Raw genomic sequence first — 19010 nt, forward strand, 5'->3', positions numbered from 1 at the left:
GAGGGAAGCTCAAACCTCATGGAAATACATTTGCTCGACGGCGGTCCTCTGCAAAACAAATCTATCGAACCTCAAAAACAAAAGAGTTAAATGGAGAAAAAGGCTTTGCTTTTCATGGCGGCGCAGTTAGTGATGCAACCATCCTCCCCTGTGAGGAAGAGATCATTAGCCAGCAGAAGGCAGAACAACTTTTCAGGCAAACAAAGAGTGAGCAGATGATGATGATGATGAGAGTCCTCGGTGTACAGCGTAGCAGTTCATGAAATGCCACAGCTGCAGAGAAGCCAGCTGCAGAGAAGCCCACTCTAATCAAATGGCACTTGTCCCGAAATGGAAAGAAGGACGAGAAGGAGAAAAAAAAAAAGGCTGGGACTTTTGTCAGGACTCAGCATCAATAGGCAATAAGTAAAAACAGTGTGCACACATACTTGAACAAATGCTTTTTGGCAATACATTGTACTATGGCAATACATATAATTGTGGTGTACTATATGTAAAGAAGAGAGGAAGAGTGACAAAGACAAAGAGAGAGGCTGGGAAAAAAAAATCTATTATCATTGCAACCTCACGTTCTTTGGCATAGTTCCAACCAAACAGGGTGGCTGCTCAAGCCCAACTGCTGCGTGCATGCAACCAGCAAAGTCGAGTGGTTAATAACGGAGCGGCTGTGTGTGCAGTCAGATTACACTACGCAGTTTGTCAAACTATGACCAAACCCTGTGAGGACCAGCCATAGGAAGCTGCGACTGAGTGTTTGGAACATATTTGCCTGCAGGGCTGTGGGTTATTAACTGGGTGGTGGTGGTGTCCAACTGGCCACATCTGTGGTCAACTTTGCATGCAAGACAAACTGCCATGGTGTAATGAGGGTGGATGCTGACAGTGCCGCCGTCTTTCATTTGGCTGCCATGTCTTTATCGGGCGTAGTAAGAGCCCTGGGTCGCCTTATTCTTTTTCTTCTTCCTCCTCGTCTTCTTCATCATCAGATCTATCGAAGCAGTGTCTCCGGCCAGGGGGGCTGGAGCAGGAAACAACAAGAAGCAGCGGATGTTATTATCAAAAAAGTGAGCGGAGAACAGCACTGTGTCTAAGAGAGCTCAATACACTGCAATGAAAAAAAAACAAGCAAATGTAGAGCTCATCATCGGAGCAGTGGGATTCTGATGTTATTGGAGATATTACCACAACTAGCATTTTGCTATCTACTAGTTGATTTGTTTTTAGTGACCCCAAGAGTTTTTGGTTTTGTTGTGCATCATTTTCACTGTGTTCTACTTGCAGCGTTTCTGTATTTGTGAATTCTTCCCAATTTGCTTGTGTTTTTTCTAAATGTATGACTTCGTTTGCCTGCGTTTTGTCTATCTGTTTTGTCTTCTTGTGTTACAGCATGTTGAGCCATCATAGCCACCACATACTATCTGTACATTTAACCATGTTGTGAGGTTAGCCTGCTAACAGTGGGCACAAAAACTCATGCAATGTGGTACAGCCTTTGCATGCAAAACGGTTTTGTGTTATCATGGTTAGGAGACTAAATCAATGCCATTTAAGTAAAATACAAATACAAAGCACTGTGACACACGTGATTCCCACCTCTCAAAATGTTACAGTTGTAAAGTCAATCAGCTATATTGAAATAGAAACCTAAACATGATTCAAAACATTTTTTTCATCATCTCCAATAATCATAATTAACAGGAAAATTCAATCCCTATACCAATCTACATTTAGCATTATCTTACATTCAAATGGCTTAAATCCTGCTACTAAGTGCAAACCGGGGTTAGTTACCGTGCATCGCGAATGAATTTTCTAGTTGGTGTAAATCAATGCTCGGGGTCTAATTATACCTGCAGTTATAGGTCTGGAAGGAGAAATGTATTATGTCCTCTCTTCTTTGACTCCTGTTAGTTTTACCTTTCTGGGGCTGTAAATCAAAGTGCCCAACCAATTGCCCCTCTGGGGACAAATAAAGTTCTACTCGACTCAACGTCTCAAAGTGATTCAAGGCTGAGCCAACATTCACGTTGAGTGCAGCTAATACCCCAGCTCCCAAAGAGTCCTCAATGAAAGCCTTACTAAACTAGTGAAAGACAGCCACAGAGGCTGTGGTCACTACTGTTTGGCTAGACACTGAGAAGGTGCAGAAGTAAACAACACAAATTGTTAGCATGCCTAAGACACATCAAAAATGCAACCGGACAATTAGAATATTAGCATTCTAAACTGTAAAAGTCTAATCACCGTCAGACTGAATGGGGGACATTTAATGCGCTGATTGCTAAGAGTGGGAAACGCTTTGATTGGTTAGGTCACATCATGCTTCAAAAACACTCTTCAAGGTAAATCCGTCTCAGGCAACCACCTACTGCCTGCCTCAGTCACTGTCTGGCCGGTACAGGTACTTCATCATCAGGCTGTCCACCTTCTTCTTCCTCTTCTTATCGTCCTTTGGGTTAAGGGGCTGGCTCTCACTCTGTGGCCTAGCTTCTCCTTCCCCTTCTGGGCTGGAGACCTTTCGAACCGGGGCCCTCTTCACACTGCTGGAGCTTCTGTAGGAAATGGTGGAAGCCCCGGAGCTAGACTCTGACCCAGAGTCCGACTCGGAATCCGAAGAGGAAGAAGACGAGGAAGAGGACGAAGATTTGTCCCTCTTCTTGGACTTTTTCTTGGACTTCTTGGACCTCCTCTTGGAGCTGCTCCTGTGACGACGGTCGTCTCCTGAGCCGTCCGACTCGGAGCTGTGGCTTCTCTTCTTCTTCTTGCTCTTGCCTTTGCTCTTGCTGCGATGGCGACTGCTGCAGCTGCTGCCGCTGCGGGACGCTCTCATGCAGTCCACTGCCGACGCGGAGCGTCTAAGACTGCTAGCAGGGCGAGGTCCGTCTCCATTGCCGATACTTTTGCTGTCGTCCTTCTCATTCTTGGATTTTTCTTCTTCACCCTCTGAGTCTTCCAAGCTCCTGCGCTTGAATTTGATCGGCTTGAAATTCAGCACCTCGTTGATGGCTTTCTCCAGGTCAGGGTCGAGGTAGTTGCGATGACTGACTGGTTTGATATCCAAGGTATCAATCGGGTCATTATCAGTAGCTGATGATCGGGCCCGTGGTGGTGGCATGGAGATACTGCGGCCAGTGGACGAGTGAGGACTGTACGCCGACCTCTCGGTGAAGGCCACACTGCGACTATCATCCATATCAACGTCAAACTCGCTCAGGCGGCAGCTGCGTCCCAGCGACATATGGGAATCAGCTCGGCTAACGCTTCCAGGACTGCGTCCTCCAGATCGTCTGCTAAAGCAAGGGCTACTGGGACTGCTGCCATACAGCGACCGCCTGCCTCTGTCCTCATTTAAGCGCGAGGTGCTTTGGTGGCGTCCAAGTGGGCTTGACAGACCTAAGCTGACGGTAGACTTGGCATCGTTCTCTGGGCTTAACCCAAGACGTGTGGAGGCCCGACTTGGTGCAGGGTATGAAATGACTGATTCTTTGTCGAAGTCCCCCCAGCGGCTGTCCATGCCTTTCCTGGCTCGGCTGTTGGCCTCTGAATAGGCCTGGGAGATGACTGATTCTCTGTCATTCATGTCATCCCCTGCCTGGGACTTCCTCCTGGAGTTGACTGAGTAGGTGTCGTGGTGAAAATCTGGGTTTTTGGGTTTAGCCTTATGGAAGGATAGAGCGTCTTCGGACTCTGCACTCTCCTTCAGCCCCCTCAAGAGGGCACCCCCTTTGCCACCGATAGAATCAATGTTGGAGCGTTTTCTGTAGCTGAGCGAGCTCATCACCGACATTGGCCTGCTTGGCTCTACCTCTTTGCCCTCTTTATTAACTTCTTTCCATTCCTTACCCTCTTTCCACTCTTTCCCTTCCTTTGCGTCTACATTTACAGCAAATCTAGAAAGAAGCAACAATGGAAAGGACAGAGGAATGAAGACAGTGGGAGAGAAAATGACAAAGTGGGTCAAGTGGAGGTGAGTGAAGGAAGAGAATAAGAAACGAATGAATGGCACTTGACAAATAAAAACAGAAATGTCATGAAATGTAGCAAAATGAGAGTACAGCAATGAAAAAAGAGGAGTTTAAGGAGAGTGCAACTGGAGACAACTGACTATTAAGTTTTTTTTCCTGCACTGAAATGAGACACCCACATCATTTTATTGCCCACCAAGGACAGAGAGGCCACAGTAATGATAAGAATGGGAAAAATCACAGCTTCCGCCCCCTACAAACTAACTTTAAAGCAATTTAAATGTTTTGGCCACATTCATATAGTCATTTAACTAAAAAGCAGGTACATATACAATACATCTGGAAAAAGTATCACAAATTATTGAGAATTTGAGAGGCAATGTTTGAGTTTTAGCTGACTGTTGCTTTAAGTGGTTGAAATCTAAATTCCATTAAATCATAGCACCTGACAAAACCGAAGAAGAATAGCATTCTACCGCTAGACAGCTACAGCTTGGAGAAAAGAAAGAGTATGTGCTACTTTGTTTCTTTTGGGTTTGCCTGACTGATAGTGATGAGGTTTAGGTAACCCTAACTATTGTGTTCCAGCAACATCACAGGCTATATGTACTGAAACACAATTAGTGCTAGCAAAAACTTTGCAATATGTGACTTCAAAATACATATTTTTCCTAATGAGCATGATATTGAACTTGAAGGTACTGTATGTTTAATGTTGATCTCAAACAATGAATCCCTGTGAGCATTACAGGCACTTCAGTAACATCATTTGGGTAAACTGGCTGAAAATGTTTCCCATATCAAAGCTTTAACATGTTTTTTTGTTGTTCTATTCTTTGTTGAATGACAGAGAGAACCGGGCAAGAATTCCAATGTACTCGTGTACCTGTGCAAATGGCCATTAAAGTCACTTGAACTTTAAGCTACTACTACAAGGGGCAGTGTTGGCTAGCTCGGTGAATCAGTCAGTGTTTGTCCGTGGAGAAATGCAACTAAGAGAGATTTAAAAACTCCAAAGTTTTAAAAGTTGGGAGTGGCTCAGCTGAGCGAGGGGAGTTAAATCTTCTGGTAAGGAGACAAATCTGGGGCAATCGAAGCTGTCAGCTGGCAGACACATTCATTAATCTCAGCAAGCGGCTCAGGTAGACTATGCCAGCTGGCCATTGGGCATGTCGATAAATCTACCACGGAGGTGGTTTGTTTTTTGGAGAAAAAAAAAGTTCCCTCTTCACAGAGCCGGCGACAATAAAGACAAAGCAGCTTGAAAATACATTTAAGTAATAGCAGCCTCCTCATTTCAGCCACGTACTCTGCTCCGGCTGCTTTATTTCCTCTGGGGCAGATCATGTAAATCATTACATCCAGACAGAGTGCAAAAGCAGTCAAAGGTGTAGGTAGACTGCTTACTAACTGCTGCTGTAGTGGTAGTAACAGCCGCAGCCTTTGTACTGACCTGGAGCTCTTGAGGCTGCCGTCATCTGAGAGGTTCTTGGCGGAACCTTTGCTTTTAGACAACCAGGACTTCACCCCGTCCACACGATCCTCCACCTCCGAGTCTGTGTCTGAATCCCCTGGACTGGTGAGGAGTCAGAGGTAGGACAACAAGTCAGGAGAGACGAGATGGCAAAGGAAGTTATGAATAGAAAAAGTCAGATATGGCCATTCAGAGAGGAAAGGTAAGGTAAGGTAAAAGCAATGTTAGTGTGAAAAGAGAGTCAACAGTGGTAGAAATGTTCCTGTAATTCTCTGTAGTTGTAGAGCCAGAGTACAAATCACAGACTGGAAGCGTTAGTGTGGAAGCAAACAAGGATTGTGACATTTATTCTGGATAAAAGACAGCACATGCTGAAAGAGACCCAGTAAGCACACAAACATGCCTACGAGAGGTTGTATAGATGTAATCACCACACAGCAACTTCTTCCTGTTGTCACTGTTAGAGGAGTGCTATTTTGACCCTGCGGTTAGCTGGCACTCAGGCATCCAACAAACATTCTATCTTTACTCTTGCAAGTGCCGTAAAAGCACCATGACAAGGACAAAACCCAACGATAGCGCTTGAATAATAGGAACTTTGTTTTTTTCTTTACCAAATGGCTTTTATTTTTAATAGTTTTGGCTGTCACTCCTGTTTGTTTGATGAGATAATACACACCAAATGTATTGCTGAGATCTGGGAAAGAAGCAACTCTGCTCGACACTTTTACATGCACACCAATCAACCATCCAAGCTGACTGGTTTACAAGTCCACAACTTTGTTATTTAAATAACTTATTTGAAAGTAAAGAAGAAAGTGAATATGAATTGTGGTTTAGGTAATAAATCATTTTAAAATAAGTGGTTGGACGATTTGGTGAAAGTGTAGCAGATTGATATCCGGGAGCTATCTTGATACATCTCAAACTCCAAGATCAATGGATCCTACACTTCCTCTTTCATTAAACCTTCACACCCTCTATGCCCGCAGTTTGTAACACAGGCTTATGGATTTGTAGTCTTCAAGATTATGAACTGACATAGTGGCACTCCAAAAACAATCTCAATACTATGGCCTCAGTTTATAATTTCATTTTCTTATATTGATGCGTTTTGGCAAAACAAACTTGATCAGTTCCCCATTTTACCCCTATGTAAAATGAATGGACAGACTAGCGTTTTTTCGCTGGACCAATGACTGTGTGTGTGAACGTAGCCTTCTGTTACCACAATAAAAGCAATGATATACAATGGACACTTTCCATCTAAGTAATACCAAAGAACACTGCACCTACACATCACATCAAATCATTTTTATAGCCTTGTTTTGTTGGGTTCCCTCAAGCCAACCTTGTATGTTTTAGTTTACAAGTCATTTTTATTTTGGGCCTTAAACTATCAAACTGTGTTGAAGTTGTGTGCATCTTTTTCTACATTTGCATTCACAAATGTGTTCAATAAAATGTGGCTTCAGAATAGGATTTGGCGTTTGAGGATACTACTCTCATGGTGTTGTAATGATGTTGCTTGAGAATATAAGAGAATATGTATGCGTGTTATAAAAATGGAAAACTGGGGTGAATGGTATTGAGATTTTGTGTTATTGGAGTACCACTATCTCAGTTCATAAACGTTCGCAGATCAACCCATTCACTCAGAGGAAGTACCCCTTGCTTGCGTTGGACATTGTACAATTGTTTTTATGTGTCTAGCAAATACTTACTTGTAAAACTTGTAAAAGCTGTGTAGATATGTGACTTAAATAGAAGAGAAAATATCTTGCACACTTTCTCACTTGTGCTGGTTTATACTTGTATTTCTGCAATGTTTCAGTCTAAACAGCCCTCATCAGGATATACCTGCATGTAGCTCATAAAGATTAGACCGAAACCACCTACACCAGATTAACACATTGTAAAAGTAGGTGAGAACATGTTCACTTTTATTCGTTTTTAGACCTATAAATGTCACCATAACCAATGGTTGGAAAAAACTAAATGTCTTTGAACTGCACAGCAAAGTGGCAGAAAATGTCCAGATTTACCTTTCAACTGGTAATTATTTTCATCACCAGTCCTGCACAGACACGCAGCCATACGCATACACTCATAAATTCAGTTCTTGACAGAATGATTTGGTACACAGCTGGGCACTGCATCGTTTTCCTCTCAATTATCATTACACATTCACAAACCCACTGCGAGCCATGGAGTAAAATAGAGGGCTTGTCATAAAATTTGACACGGATGAAAAGAGCACAACACTCATTAAGTGCCGTCAAAGCCCAGTGCTTGTGTGGCGCTGTGAAATTAAGTTGTTACAGCTTAATAGTCCTACAGAGACATCAGAGGGGTGGCTCAACATCTCTGCATCTGTTTCAGAAAGCCTCCCATCTTGTCAAGGAAGAGAGAGAAAAAAAACATTATGTTATGCAGCACAGAGCTCAGAAAGGCCCAGTACCACCTATAATTAAAATCATTATCAGTCAGAGACAAAAGCTCCCTGGATTTCAAAGGGGAGATTTCAAATAATGGCTTGCCCAGTGAGATCCAAATGCATAGCCTGCTAGCTTTTATGGAATACAATAACCTTGGACAGTAATGCTGGGGCAGCATTCATGCCAGAGACGAGGAGGGAGGGATTGGAGGAAGGACGGTGGCGACTGACTCTTAAGCTGTAATTAGCTTTGCAAAACATGCCTCTACTATTAGACAATCTGGGGATTGGCTGCTGCCTACTGTTATGATGACAGAGCAGCCAAATGTCTTTGTATTTGGCACTTTGGACTTATCAGAAAAGATTGGATAAACATCACTCAATGTGTGTGTGTGTGTGTGTGTGTGTGTGTGTGTGTATGTGTGTGTGTGTGGGTCACTCTAGCGTCAGGAAGCAGACTTTGTACTAAAACACTTTGCCTCGAGGCATTCACCTTGCTACGAGCAGATATTAGAGTAAAATAAATGGAACACGTTGACAGTAAATGTTTTGCAGCTACGTTCAGTATGAACCTTTTTGAAACTTTGTTTCATAATGTGTGTCTCTATTCTGCAAAACATTCTTATCTACAAACATTATTGCCATGACACATTCAGAGCACATAGAGAAAGACCTCTCAGGTCTATAGCCAAACACATTTGTGGGCAATATGTAATTGCACGCTTCACACATGGTGTCAACCACAATTTATGTCCTTGACCAGCATTCCATTAGTTAAGCACTGCCGAAAGCCTGGGGGAAGCAAACAAACAGTGCTGAGGAGACATTAATTGTCTGTGACATTCTGCCGCCATTGGTTGTACATCTCTGTTACACACTATTACATTCATCATTAGCTTCTATGGATCCTCCTCCCCTGCTCTGCTCAGCGTTGCTCCTCTGTGTCCCTGGGTCTTAAAGACACCACTGTTTATGCCTCCGATATATGAAACTGTCGAGCCAGTGAAGTCCCTGTGGCTTTGGAGACAGACAGCCATATGCATCCTCTCCAAGACCATCAGCAAACATACGCTTGGAAAACTCCTCTCATACAGTGTCACATGACAAGGTAACACAGTTCATCTGTGCTGCAAAACTTCCAGTGCAGTAAGCAGCGAGTTCAGTGCAATATGAATTGCACATATTATCTATTAGCTATACTAAAAGCCAACTGAAGTCACAACAGCCATCCCTTTGTGGAGTCAAATATCTGGGCTAAAGTGATTTGCATTTTGAGTTACTTTTTTATAATACTTAAAAGTTAGAAAGAAGGTCTTTGGAGATACATTAGTAATGTTTTTTTTATCCTCCAAGCCTCAGAGTTGGCAGGCAGAGAACAAGTTTGATTGACAGCTAAGCCAGCTAAGCCAGCAATGGCACGAAACACTAGGACAGGCAGTATTTTGCTAGCAGTGGTATTGAAGAATACGGACCACAACATTTAGCATCGAAACTGACCGATATACATTTAAAGGTACATTTGTAAGCTGTTTATTGTGCTACAGATACTGTAGATCAGCCCTGTTTTAAATTGTAAAATGGCAAAAGCAAGAGGGACTTTCAGAGGTAGAGAGTTTTAGAGTAACATGAATGCTGGTTATTATTGATATTTTACTTGAGCCATTTTGTTGGATTTATGTATTTTGATGTACATATTTATATAATATAATATATTGGAGAAGTTTGTATTCATGTCATGGATACAAGCTTTTATCTTCTTGGAACCATGTTGGAAATAAGTGTTTTGTTTTGGATTGGTGTGTTTTGTAGATGCATGAATATCAAATGAAGCTGACTAGTATCTAGCCTGCAGTTTTCCCTTGGTTGATATTGAAAGATTATTCGACAAGCTATGGTGCAAGACAAGACAGACGCGTGTTAACCATCCACGGAAACTGACTAAAGTCAATATATGTTTTTGGCAAGTCAAAAATACATCAAAAACTGATTACATCAATAAATATTTCGGTTTGTTAGAACTATAACACTAGTCCATTTCAGCTAGTTATCGAACTGCAGCTAACATTCTTTATAAAAGGAAACCAGCCAGTGCAGATAATGTTGCTAACAATGTTAGCTAGCTAAAGCTGATAAGAGGTTTACAGACACATACTTGCATTTCCTTAAAGTGCTCATATTATGCTTTTTGGGTTTTTCCCGTTCCTTTATATATCAATGATATATGAATATCAAGAAAACATGAAAAAAGTGTCATAATCATGTGCCTGTAACTGATGTGCTGCATCAGTTTGTATGGAAACTTTGAGAGGAAAGGAAGTCACTGAACACCAATGAGACAGAGCCAGCGCAAGACTGTCGGCCTAATTTTTTGAGCAAGGTCTGTGCGTTCAGTCCTTGATGGTTGTTATGTAAAAGGTTGCGTTATGTATCTTTTTTGTGCATGTAATAGGTTTACAAAGTGAAAAAGCCCAAAGTCCACCCCAAAGGAACTTACCATCTCCAACAGAAAACACTGTTCACAAACTGCTCCCAACAGCTCTATTGTAGTCCAGCCTTAATAATGCTCGCCTAGCTGCTAGCGTAGCACGCCCTCATACTCTGCTTTTGACTGGCTTGTAGTCCTTACCTAGCTACTGCGCATTTCCGTCCCAACAAAGATGTAACAGAAGTGAGATGTCTCACTCTGTAGCTAAAACAGAGAGCTCAACACACAGGGTGAAAAGAGGAGCTACAGCAATGTGTAGTACAACAAAAATATGGTGTTTTTTGAACATTAAACCATGTAAACCTATTCTGATATAACCTCTAAATACAATTATGAACCTGAAAATGAGCATAATATGAGCACTTTAACATTATCTTCCATTAGCTGCACTGTTAGTTACTGGAATACTTCATAAAAGTGAATAAGCTAGATTAGTGGTTCCCAAACGTTTTCACGCCAAGGACCCCTAAATTGACATAAATTTGTCCACGGACCCCCATTTCATAAGATTTTGTCCCAGGGACCCCCCCCATCTCCCAATCTGATAGGAGTTTTGCTTTTAGATGTTTTATTACAGAAAGTGTATGAAACCCATGACCAAAATAGTTATACATTCTGTTATGGAAACAGCATTCTGACAGAAATATGCAGATGCAGGGCGCTTTCATGGAGCTTAAACATTTAAACACAAATGTCTTCCTTTTGGGCTCTGTCAAGTCCTCACAAAAGAACACTGGTGATGTCACAGAGCAGGTATTTATGTTGTTGTATATACCCCAATAAACCCCAATATAATTTCAGTGATATTTTAAACCCAAAGTGCTCCAGCATTAGATAGATGCATTTTTGTATGCATGATTGTATGTATTAGAGCAGCTTAATACAAATTGAATTAAACTGTATTAATATTTATATAGCCAAATGTGCAGCTACATAATTTATAATTCAGGAAAATAGAAATGCATGTGGTGTCTTACTCAAACACCAGGGAAAGCTTAGCTTTTCTTCATTCAAATGTGGCAATTCTAACAGCTCATTACATATCAAAACACAAAAGCCTGCACTCTCCCGCTTGGATGAGTAATCCCTTGACACGGACAGGGCACTGGGATGGCTGGGAGCCAGAGGTTAACGATGCGTGTGTGCCACAGCTTTTTGTAAGACATTTGAGGGTTCTGCATTATTAAGCAAGTGCGAGTCAAAGATTGATGAGGAACACACCCTTTTTTTTTCTCCTGTCAATGAGGGCAGTCACCGAGCCACCGTCACATCCAGCCCTAGAGCGGGCTGATGAAATATTTAGATGGCCTAGGGAGCGAGAGGCGCAGACTGCTGTTCAAACACAAGACAGCAGTGTCACACTTGTACCTTTCAATTCGTAAGCGGTTAACCATACAGGGAATCTGAGGAGGGAGGCTTGTTTCATGCTGGGGCTCAAGTAACATATTGTCAGTGGTATTCATGCATCTCAGCATGTGAGGCCATGCAATGAAGAGTGGAGTAAACTGTGGGTTATGAGCAAATCTCTGAGCACTGTTGATGATGCATTATCCCCAAACCTTCACACTTTCAAAGGAACCCCCACCCCGCTTGGATTAATTTTTAAACGTGTGGATCTGGAACTGAGCCATTGCTCTCAGATTCTGAGGGCCTGACACCAAAAGCTGATGTCTGGAAATAGATGAAAATTATCTCAGGAATCAGGGGAAATCACCAAACAACAAAGTTGGCCCAGAATGCCAGGTGCATTCCAAATATCTTTTTTATTTTTTTTTTCTTTTCTGTCAGGGGGGATTTTTCCATCAAATATCAGCTCTTTTCTACAGTGTGGCAGCCAGAAGTGATGGACTAACTGGACCGAAACTAAACCCAGAAAAAAACTTGGGGTTTTCTCTCTCCACTATCAACTTCTCTACTAAATGCTCAAAGATACTGCATCATTCCCAGTGGTGCAAAAAAAGAAATGAATAAAACACAGGTTCCTCACGCTCTGTTCTGCCTTTTCTGATACTTTGTCACCATGTCTTGCAAACTGGTCATGATGATGATGGGTGGAGGGACAGAAGAAATGAAAACACAGAAAAACAAAAGAAAAGAAGAACAGGAAATAAGATTCAAGTAAAAAATAATACATAAAACGTGAATGATGCATAAAATATCTCAATAAATATACGTCAGGCAGATGCTGTGATGACCCAGTTTTGTTTTTCCCTTTGGCAAACTAACTAACTGGTATGCGTCATGTTTGTAGGGGCATTGACTCAGCATGCCACCTCATCCTGATCTTTTGTCTTGCATACAGAGAGAAGAAAGACTTACAGAGCGTATTTTAATGACTCACAGAGCTGTTTACTGCTGCTGTGTGGAGAACAATCTCAATATGTTTGTACGGTGTTCAGCAGGCTTCTCAGAGAGTGTATACATTTTCTTACCAAGGAGCCCCAGAGAGAGGACTGGACTTTATACTGGTTGTAAATAATAACACTCAGAGTCGAAAACAGAACTACATTTGGGTTGCTTTATCAAAGGTTCATTTCAGTTGTCATGACAACTCTAACCAAATTCAATCCGCTGATGGAAGACGGTGAGATGTGGTTGAAAGCTCAAGAAAATGGTAGTAAGCGAACCTTAAGTAAGCTATGATATTCATGTTTTCCAAATAGGTTGAGGGGGAAATCTTTCTGATTTTCATTCAAAGTTGAACCATCTTCATGAGAACTGAGCAAACTCCATCCGCTGATGAAGACTCTGCTGAAAGCTCTGGGAAAAGCTAGTAAGTAGACTTTGAGGTAAGATTATTTTCTTGAGCCTTTAATGCACTGGCACCCTTAAATACAATTGATACTCATACTAAGCCCTTCAAGAAGCTCCGAACCTAGAAGTTATGTTTTTGTACCTGTTGATAAGGTCTTCATTGTCGTCACTCTCCATCTCGTCCTCGATGGCCGCCTGCAGGTCGCCAATCCTTTTGAAGGCCAGCTTGAGGTCTGCCTGAAGGCTCTGGTTAGCAGCCTCTAAGCTCTCTATGTCCATTTCCTGTCAATGAGATAAGAGTCAACAGACCGGGACCAAAGGTTGATCACTTCATTGTTGCTGATTGGTTGTTGATGGGTGCTATGCAGGCTCTCCTAAAATGACTGGACTGCTTGCTCATTGACAATTGTTAGTAAACTGTCACATCCTTACCAGCTCGTGTTTTTTGCGGCTGGCCTCGGCTTCCTTTTTGGCCAGTTCCCCCGTCTCCTCTTTGATGTCGCGGATCTGTCTCTGCAGGCGTTTGTTCTGTTCCTTCTCACGATTCTCGCCGCTGCTGCGCTGGTCTCGTTCCTCTGTCAGCTTCTCCAAATTCTCCTTAAGACGTGCTACAAGGCTCTGCGCGGCAATACAGGGAGATGGTTCAACAATATGATCAGATTGATACCATATATATCAGCGTTGTTGAAATGCATCATTACATCGTGACTCCTTGTACACTGGTTCTCTCTCGCCGCGACTACTCAGATGCCCTCTCTGACAGGGCTACCAGCATGCACAGTAAAACCACGGAAAGTGGTGCAAAATGCAGCGGCACGTCTGGTCTTCAACCAGCCAAAAACAGGTCATGTCACTCCACTCTTCATTTCTCTCCACTGGCTCCCTATTTCTGCTCGCATTATGTTCAAGCTCAAACCCCAGTACTGTAGCAGATGAGAATAAAAGCACATAAAAAAGCCAATACATTCTAGGGCTGCCCCCTCTTAGTCAATTAGTTGACTAATCGGTGCTTTTGGTCTTAGACGACTAAGATTTCTTTAGTCTATTAGTCATGTTTGATGCTTTTTTCATGCCAAATTACTTATTTCCTAGAAAGCACATCCCTGATGAACACCAGATTTAAAGTGGTGCTTTGATTCTTTGTGGAGAAACTCAATTTTACAGATCTGTGATTAAACCAGATAGTGTTTAGTCAACAAAATGGCACGTGTTGGTTGACTAAGAATTTCTTTAGTAATACATTCAAAGAAGGCCTTGAAACAATCTGAACAATAAGGGCAAACGCTTCACCTCTACAAAACCCAGTCAGACAACAATGTTAGTAATGGCTTATTTGTATCAGTGATGCATTGGAGTGGTGCAGCAGACGTTAATCACATATATACGTATGTTAGTCGTCAGCAAGGACCCCATGAGTCTTGTAAATCTGCAGTGGTTCTGTGATCAGTCTGTGCATCAATGCCAGCAGCATACTTCATCAGTGAGTTAGCTCCTGCATTAGTCACCAGCCCTGTCCATATTTCACATCCTGAGTGGGTGTTGTACTGTGCCTCCTCACATTGGTATTGATTGCTACCTCCAGCTTTGATGACTTAGACTACTCAGGCAACCTGAAATATTCACTCGCTGCAGTTTTTAATGCTGGTGAGAAGCCATAAAAAGCCCACCAAAAGCCAGAGTCCAACCGTTGTGTGTATTTTCCCAACTCTGCACATTTCACCACGGGCAAAAAAATCACATTTAATAAATTCAATTTTTTTTTTACTTTGGAGGGCAAGGAGCAGAGGGAGTGTGCCTGGCGGTGAGCACATTGCACAGCTAGTAATTACTAAACTGAACCTGCGGAATTGAGAGCAGGGTCATTTTATCAGTGGGCGAGAGGATTTCAATTTCTCCCTGGGATTGTGTAGATGGTAACCTTTATCCTACACTTGTGCTTTTTGTCTCAGCTCAAATAATTTGAAAAATGACACAATAACAAATGGTATTGTCAAGTGAGAGTAACACAAGCTAAGTAAAGCAGGGATGGTTACATCTGACTACAGTACATGTATTTATGTTCGCTTTATGATAACCTTTCTCTGTCTCTGGAGTCAATCTCTGACCCCAGCAGCACATTTCACCCTCCCACTGACCTCGTCCCATGTTTTCTACATGCTGGAGCTTCCTCTACCAACCGCCTACCCACAACGGCACTCCTCCACCTGTCTTTAGCTCTCACCTCCAGGCGTTTGACCTGTGTCTTCTCAAACTCCAGCTTGGTCTCCAGCTCACGGATCTTGGCCTCCTGCCGGCTGACAAGGGATTTCTCCACCATTGACTGCTCCTGGAACTCCAGCTGGCTCTGGAGGGCTTGCACCTACAACAAAAACATACAGATATTTGTTAGTGCCACTTGTTGGCTAGAATAAAATCAGAGCTTTTTAAGTAGATATTTCAGGTGGAGTGCCTCAAGGCTCTGTCCTGGGTGCACTTCTCTACAGTCAGTCTGTTGAGACTGCCATCATTTGAAAGCACTGTATTAGGGCTGGGCAATATATCAATATTATATCGATATCGTGATATGAGACTAGATATCGTCTTACATTTTGGATATTGTAATATTGTAAATGGCTTAAGGCTTAAGGATTAAGTCTGGCCCTAAGAAGGCCAGACTTAATCTGACTCCAAATTCTATGGTCACTACACCCTGAAAAGTGTTCGTTGAACTGGTAGATCAGAGAAATAAAACTCAAGATTTGGAATAAGACTCGAGGATTCGTTCAGTTAAAGTTAATAACAAGCTTTAGTGAATGATATTGCAATCTACAAGAGTACAGTGGGGGAAATAAGTATTTGACCTCTTGCTGATTTTGCAGGTTTGCCCACTTACAAAGAATGCAAAAATCTACAATTTTAATCATATGTACATTCTAACAGTGAAAGACAGAATCCCAAAGAAAATTCCAGAAAATCACATCATATGAATTTATTAAAATTGATAACCATCTGATGAGGAAAAACAAGTATTTGACCCCCTGGACAAACAGCATGTTAATATTTTGTAGAAAAGCCATTATTGGCCAGCACAGATGTCAAACGGTTTTTATGGTTGGTGACAAGGTTTGTGCACATTTCGGCAGGGATGTTGGCCCACTCCTCCCTGCAGACAGCCTCCAAATCATTCAGGTTCGAGGTTGTCGCCTGGCAACTCAATTTTAAGCTCCCTCCAAAGATTTTCAATCAGATTCAGGTCTGGAGACTGGCTAGGCCACTCCAGAACCTTGATGTGCTTCTTCTTCAGCCACTCTTTTGTTGCTTTGGCGGTGTGCTTAGGGTCGTTGTCGTGCTGAAACACCCATCCTCGACCCATCTTCAGCTCTCTCACTGAGGGAAGGAGATGTCGGTCCAGAATTCCACGATACATGGCCCCGTCCATCCTCCCTCAATACGATGGAGTTGTCCCGTCCCCTTTGTTGAAAAGCACCCCCAAAGCATGATGTTGCCACCACCATGCTTGACGGTGGGGATGGTGTTCTTTGGGTTGTACTCTGTGTTCTTTGCCCTCCAAACACGACGAGTGGAGTTGAGGCCAAAAAGTTCTATTTTGGTCTCATCTGACCACATCACCTTCTTCCAGGCCTCTTCTGAGTCGTCCAGGTGGTGAATGGCGAACTTCATGCGGGCCTGTACATGTTTCTTCTTGAGCAGGGGGACCTTGCGTGCGCTGCAGGATTTCAATCCATGACGGCGTAGTGTGTTACCAACCGTTTCTTTTGTAACTGTGGTCCCAGCTGCCTTCAGTTGATTCATCAGTTCCCCCCTTGTGGTTTTGGGATGATTCCTCACCGTTCGCATGATCAGGGACACCCCACGAGGCAAGATCTTGTGTGGAGGCCCAGACCGAGGGAGGTTGGCGGTGGTGTGGTGCTTCTTCCATTTCCTGATAACTGCACCGACAGTTGATCTTTTCTCTCCAAGTTGCTTTCCGATTCTCTTGTAGCCCATCCCAGCCTTGTGCAGATCAACAATCTTGTCCCTGATGTCCATAGAAAGCTCTTTGGTCTTGCCCATGGTGGTGATGTTGGATGCTGGTTGTTTGGGTGTTGACAGGTGTCTTTTATACAGGTAACGAGGTGAGGCAGGTGTATTTGATGTAGATAATTGGTTCGGATTGGGGCTGTGTCTTAAAGAAAGACTAACTGGCTTGTAGGAGCCAGAATACTTGCTGTTTGTCCAGGGGGTCAAATACTTGTTTTTCCTCATCAGATGGTTATCAATTTTAATAAATTCATATGATGTGATTTTCTGGAATTTTCTTTGGGATTCTGTCTTTCACTGTTAGAATGTACATATGATTACAATTGTAGATTTTTGCATTCTTTGTAAGTGGGCAAACCTGCAAAATCAGCAAGGGGTCAAATACTTATTTCCCCCACTGTATATGCATACGGATCAGATACAGGTCTATCCTTCACCAACAAAGATTTCCCCAGCATCTGGTCCCGCTAAGTTAAAATACTGTCTTATTTATTCAATTCTGCCCATCCCTGGTGGTGCTGTCATCAGTTTGGATCCAGGCCAGATCTTCTGGCTCCAGCCGGCTCCTAACGATTTGTAACACACTGCATGAAAAACGTTACCTTGGCTTTTCCCATTCTCAGGTCAACAGAGACAAGTCGCTATTGTTGGATTTGAACACCTATGTTTTTAATCTTCTGCAAACTTTAAGGAGTTTCATGAGAGCCAAGGTCATTTCCATACTGTCACAAATACCGCGCTTGCAAAACATTGCTCCATTGTTGCCTCGTCCCCCCCGATCAGAGAACACCTTTTTTCAGGCAATATCTCACACTCCCTTTATAATGTCTAATCGCTTTAAGACCGGATGGCCTCTCATAAACCAGGGAAATGGAGGCAACAAGGTCAGTTTCATGAACTCTAAAAACCTATTACTTTACTCTCACAAAATATATTCTAACACCACTTACTCATTATAACCACATTATTGATGATTATTTATCTAAAAGCTAGTTGTGAAAATATTTTGTGAAAGCAACAATTGTCAACCCTACAATATTGTCGCAATAACAACACCGAAATATTTGGTCAACAATATTGTAATATCTGATTTTCTCCATATGGCCCAGCCCTACACTGTATCGATTTTTATTGCTATGCAGATAAATCCCAACTCTAAGCAGCTGTTGATCCTTATGACCTTTATTCCCTTAAAAACTGCATCTCTGACATCAATCTTTTGAAGACCCATAATTTCCTCCACTGTGCACACAATTGACTACACTCCCAGCACTTTACCACACGCAAGTCTTAAAGTGCTCATATTATGCTAATTTTCAGGTTCATAATTGTATTTGGAGGTTGTACCAGAATAGGTTTATGTGGTTTAATTTTCAGAAAACACCATATTTTTGTTGTACTGCTCCTCTTTTCACCTTGTGTGTTGAGCTCTCTGTTTTAGCTACCGAGTGAGGCATCTCACTTCTGTTCCATCTTTGTTGGGAGTCGCCCATGCGCAGTAAGTACTGCTAGCTTGTCAGTTGCAGAGTATGAGGGAGTGTCATGCTAGCAGCTAGGCGAGCATTATAACGTGTTACAAAGTGACGCACGTTCGTCATGGAAGTAAAGGCTGGACTACAATAGAGCTGTTTGGAGCAGTTTGTGAACAGTGTTTTCTGTTGGAGATGGTAAGTCCCATTTGGGGTGGACATTGGGCTTTTTCACGTTGTAAACCTATAACGTGTCGTGCACAAAAAAGATATGTAACACAATAAAGTAAAGGGAAAAAAATTCCCTGAATAATGTCAAACTTTGATGGATTAGGATCTTAATTGCTATTGTTATAAAAAGAAAATGTATAGTGCTCAATGTAAGGTATTTATGCAACAATATTGG

At 42.4% G+C, this 19010-nt stretch overlaps 1 protein-coding gene across 6 annotated transcripts in view; it reads right to left on the reverse strand.

Annotated features, from left to right (window-relative positions):
* Window positions 1-930: 930 nt before the first annotated feature.
* The window catches only part of myo18ab (myosin XVIIIA b), a 161801-nt gene continuing 143721 nt past the window's right edge, over window positions 931-19010 (reverse strand). For 5 of the 6 annotated variants that reach the window (XM_028574605.1, XM_028574606.1, XM_028574604.1 and 2 more), the window contains 7 exons: window positions 15337-15474; window positions 13548-13733; window positions 13258-13397; window positions 12349-12393; window positions 5419-5541; window positions 2370-3890; window positions 931-1018 (listed from right to left, as the gene is read on the reverse strand). In XM_028574605.1, coding sequence (XP_028430406.1) covers window positions 2378-3890; window positions 5419-5541; window positions 12349-12393; window positions 13258-13397; window positions 13548-13733; window positions 15337-15474 — 2145 coding nt within the window. In that variant the 3' untranslated portion in view covers window positions 931-1018; window positions 2370-2377. The remainder of the gene's footprint in view (window positions 1019-2369; window positions 3891-5418; window positions 5542-12348; window positions 12394-13257; window positions 13398-13547; window positions 13734-15336; window positions 15475-19010) is intronic. The other variant, XM_028574607.1, reaches the window with a different exon arrangement.

Source organism: Perca flavescens, chromosome 3, assembly GCF_004354835.1.
Source record: "Perca flavescens isolate YP-PL-M2 chromosome 3, PFLA_1.0, whole genome shotgun sequence".
Lineage (NCBI taxonomy): Eukaryota > Metazoa > Chordata > Actinopteri > Perciformes > Percidae > Perca > Perca flavescens.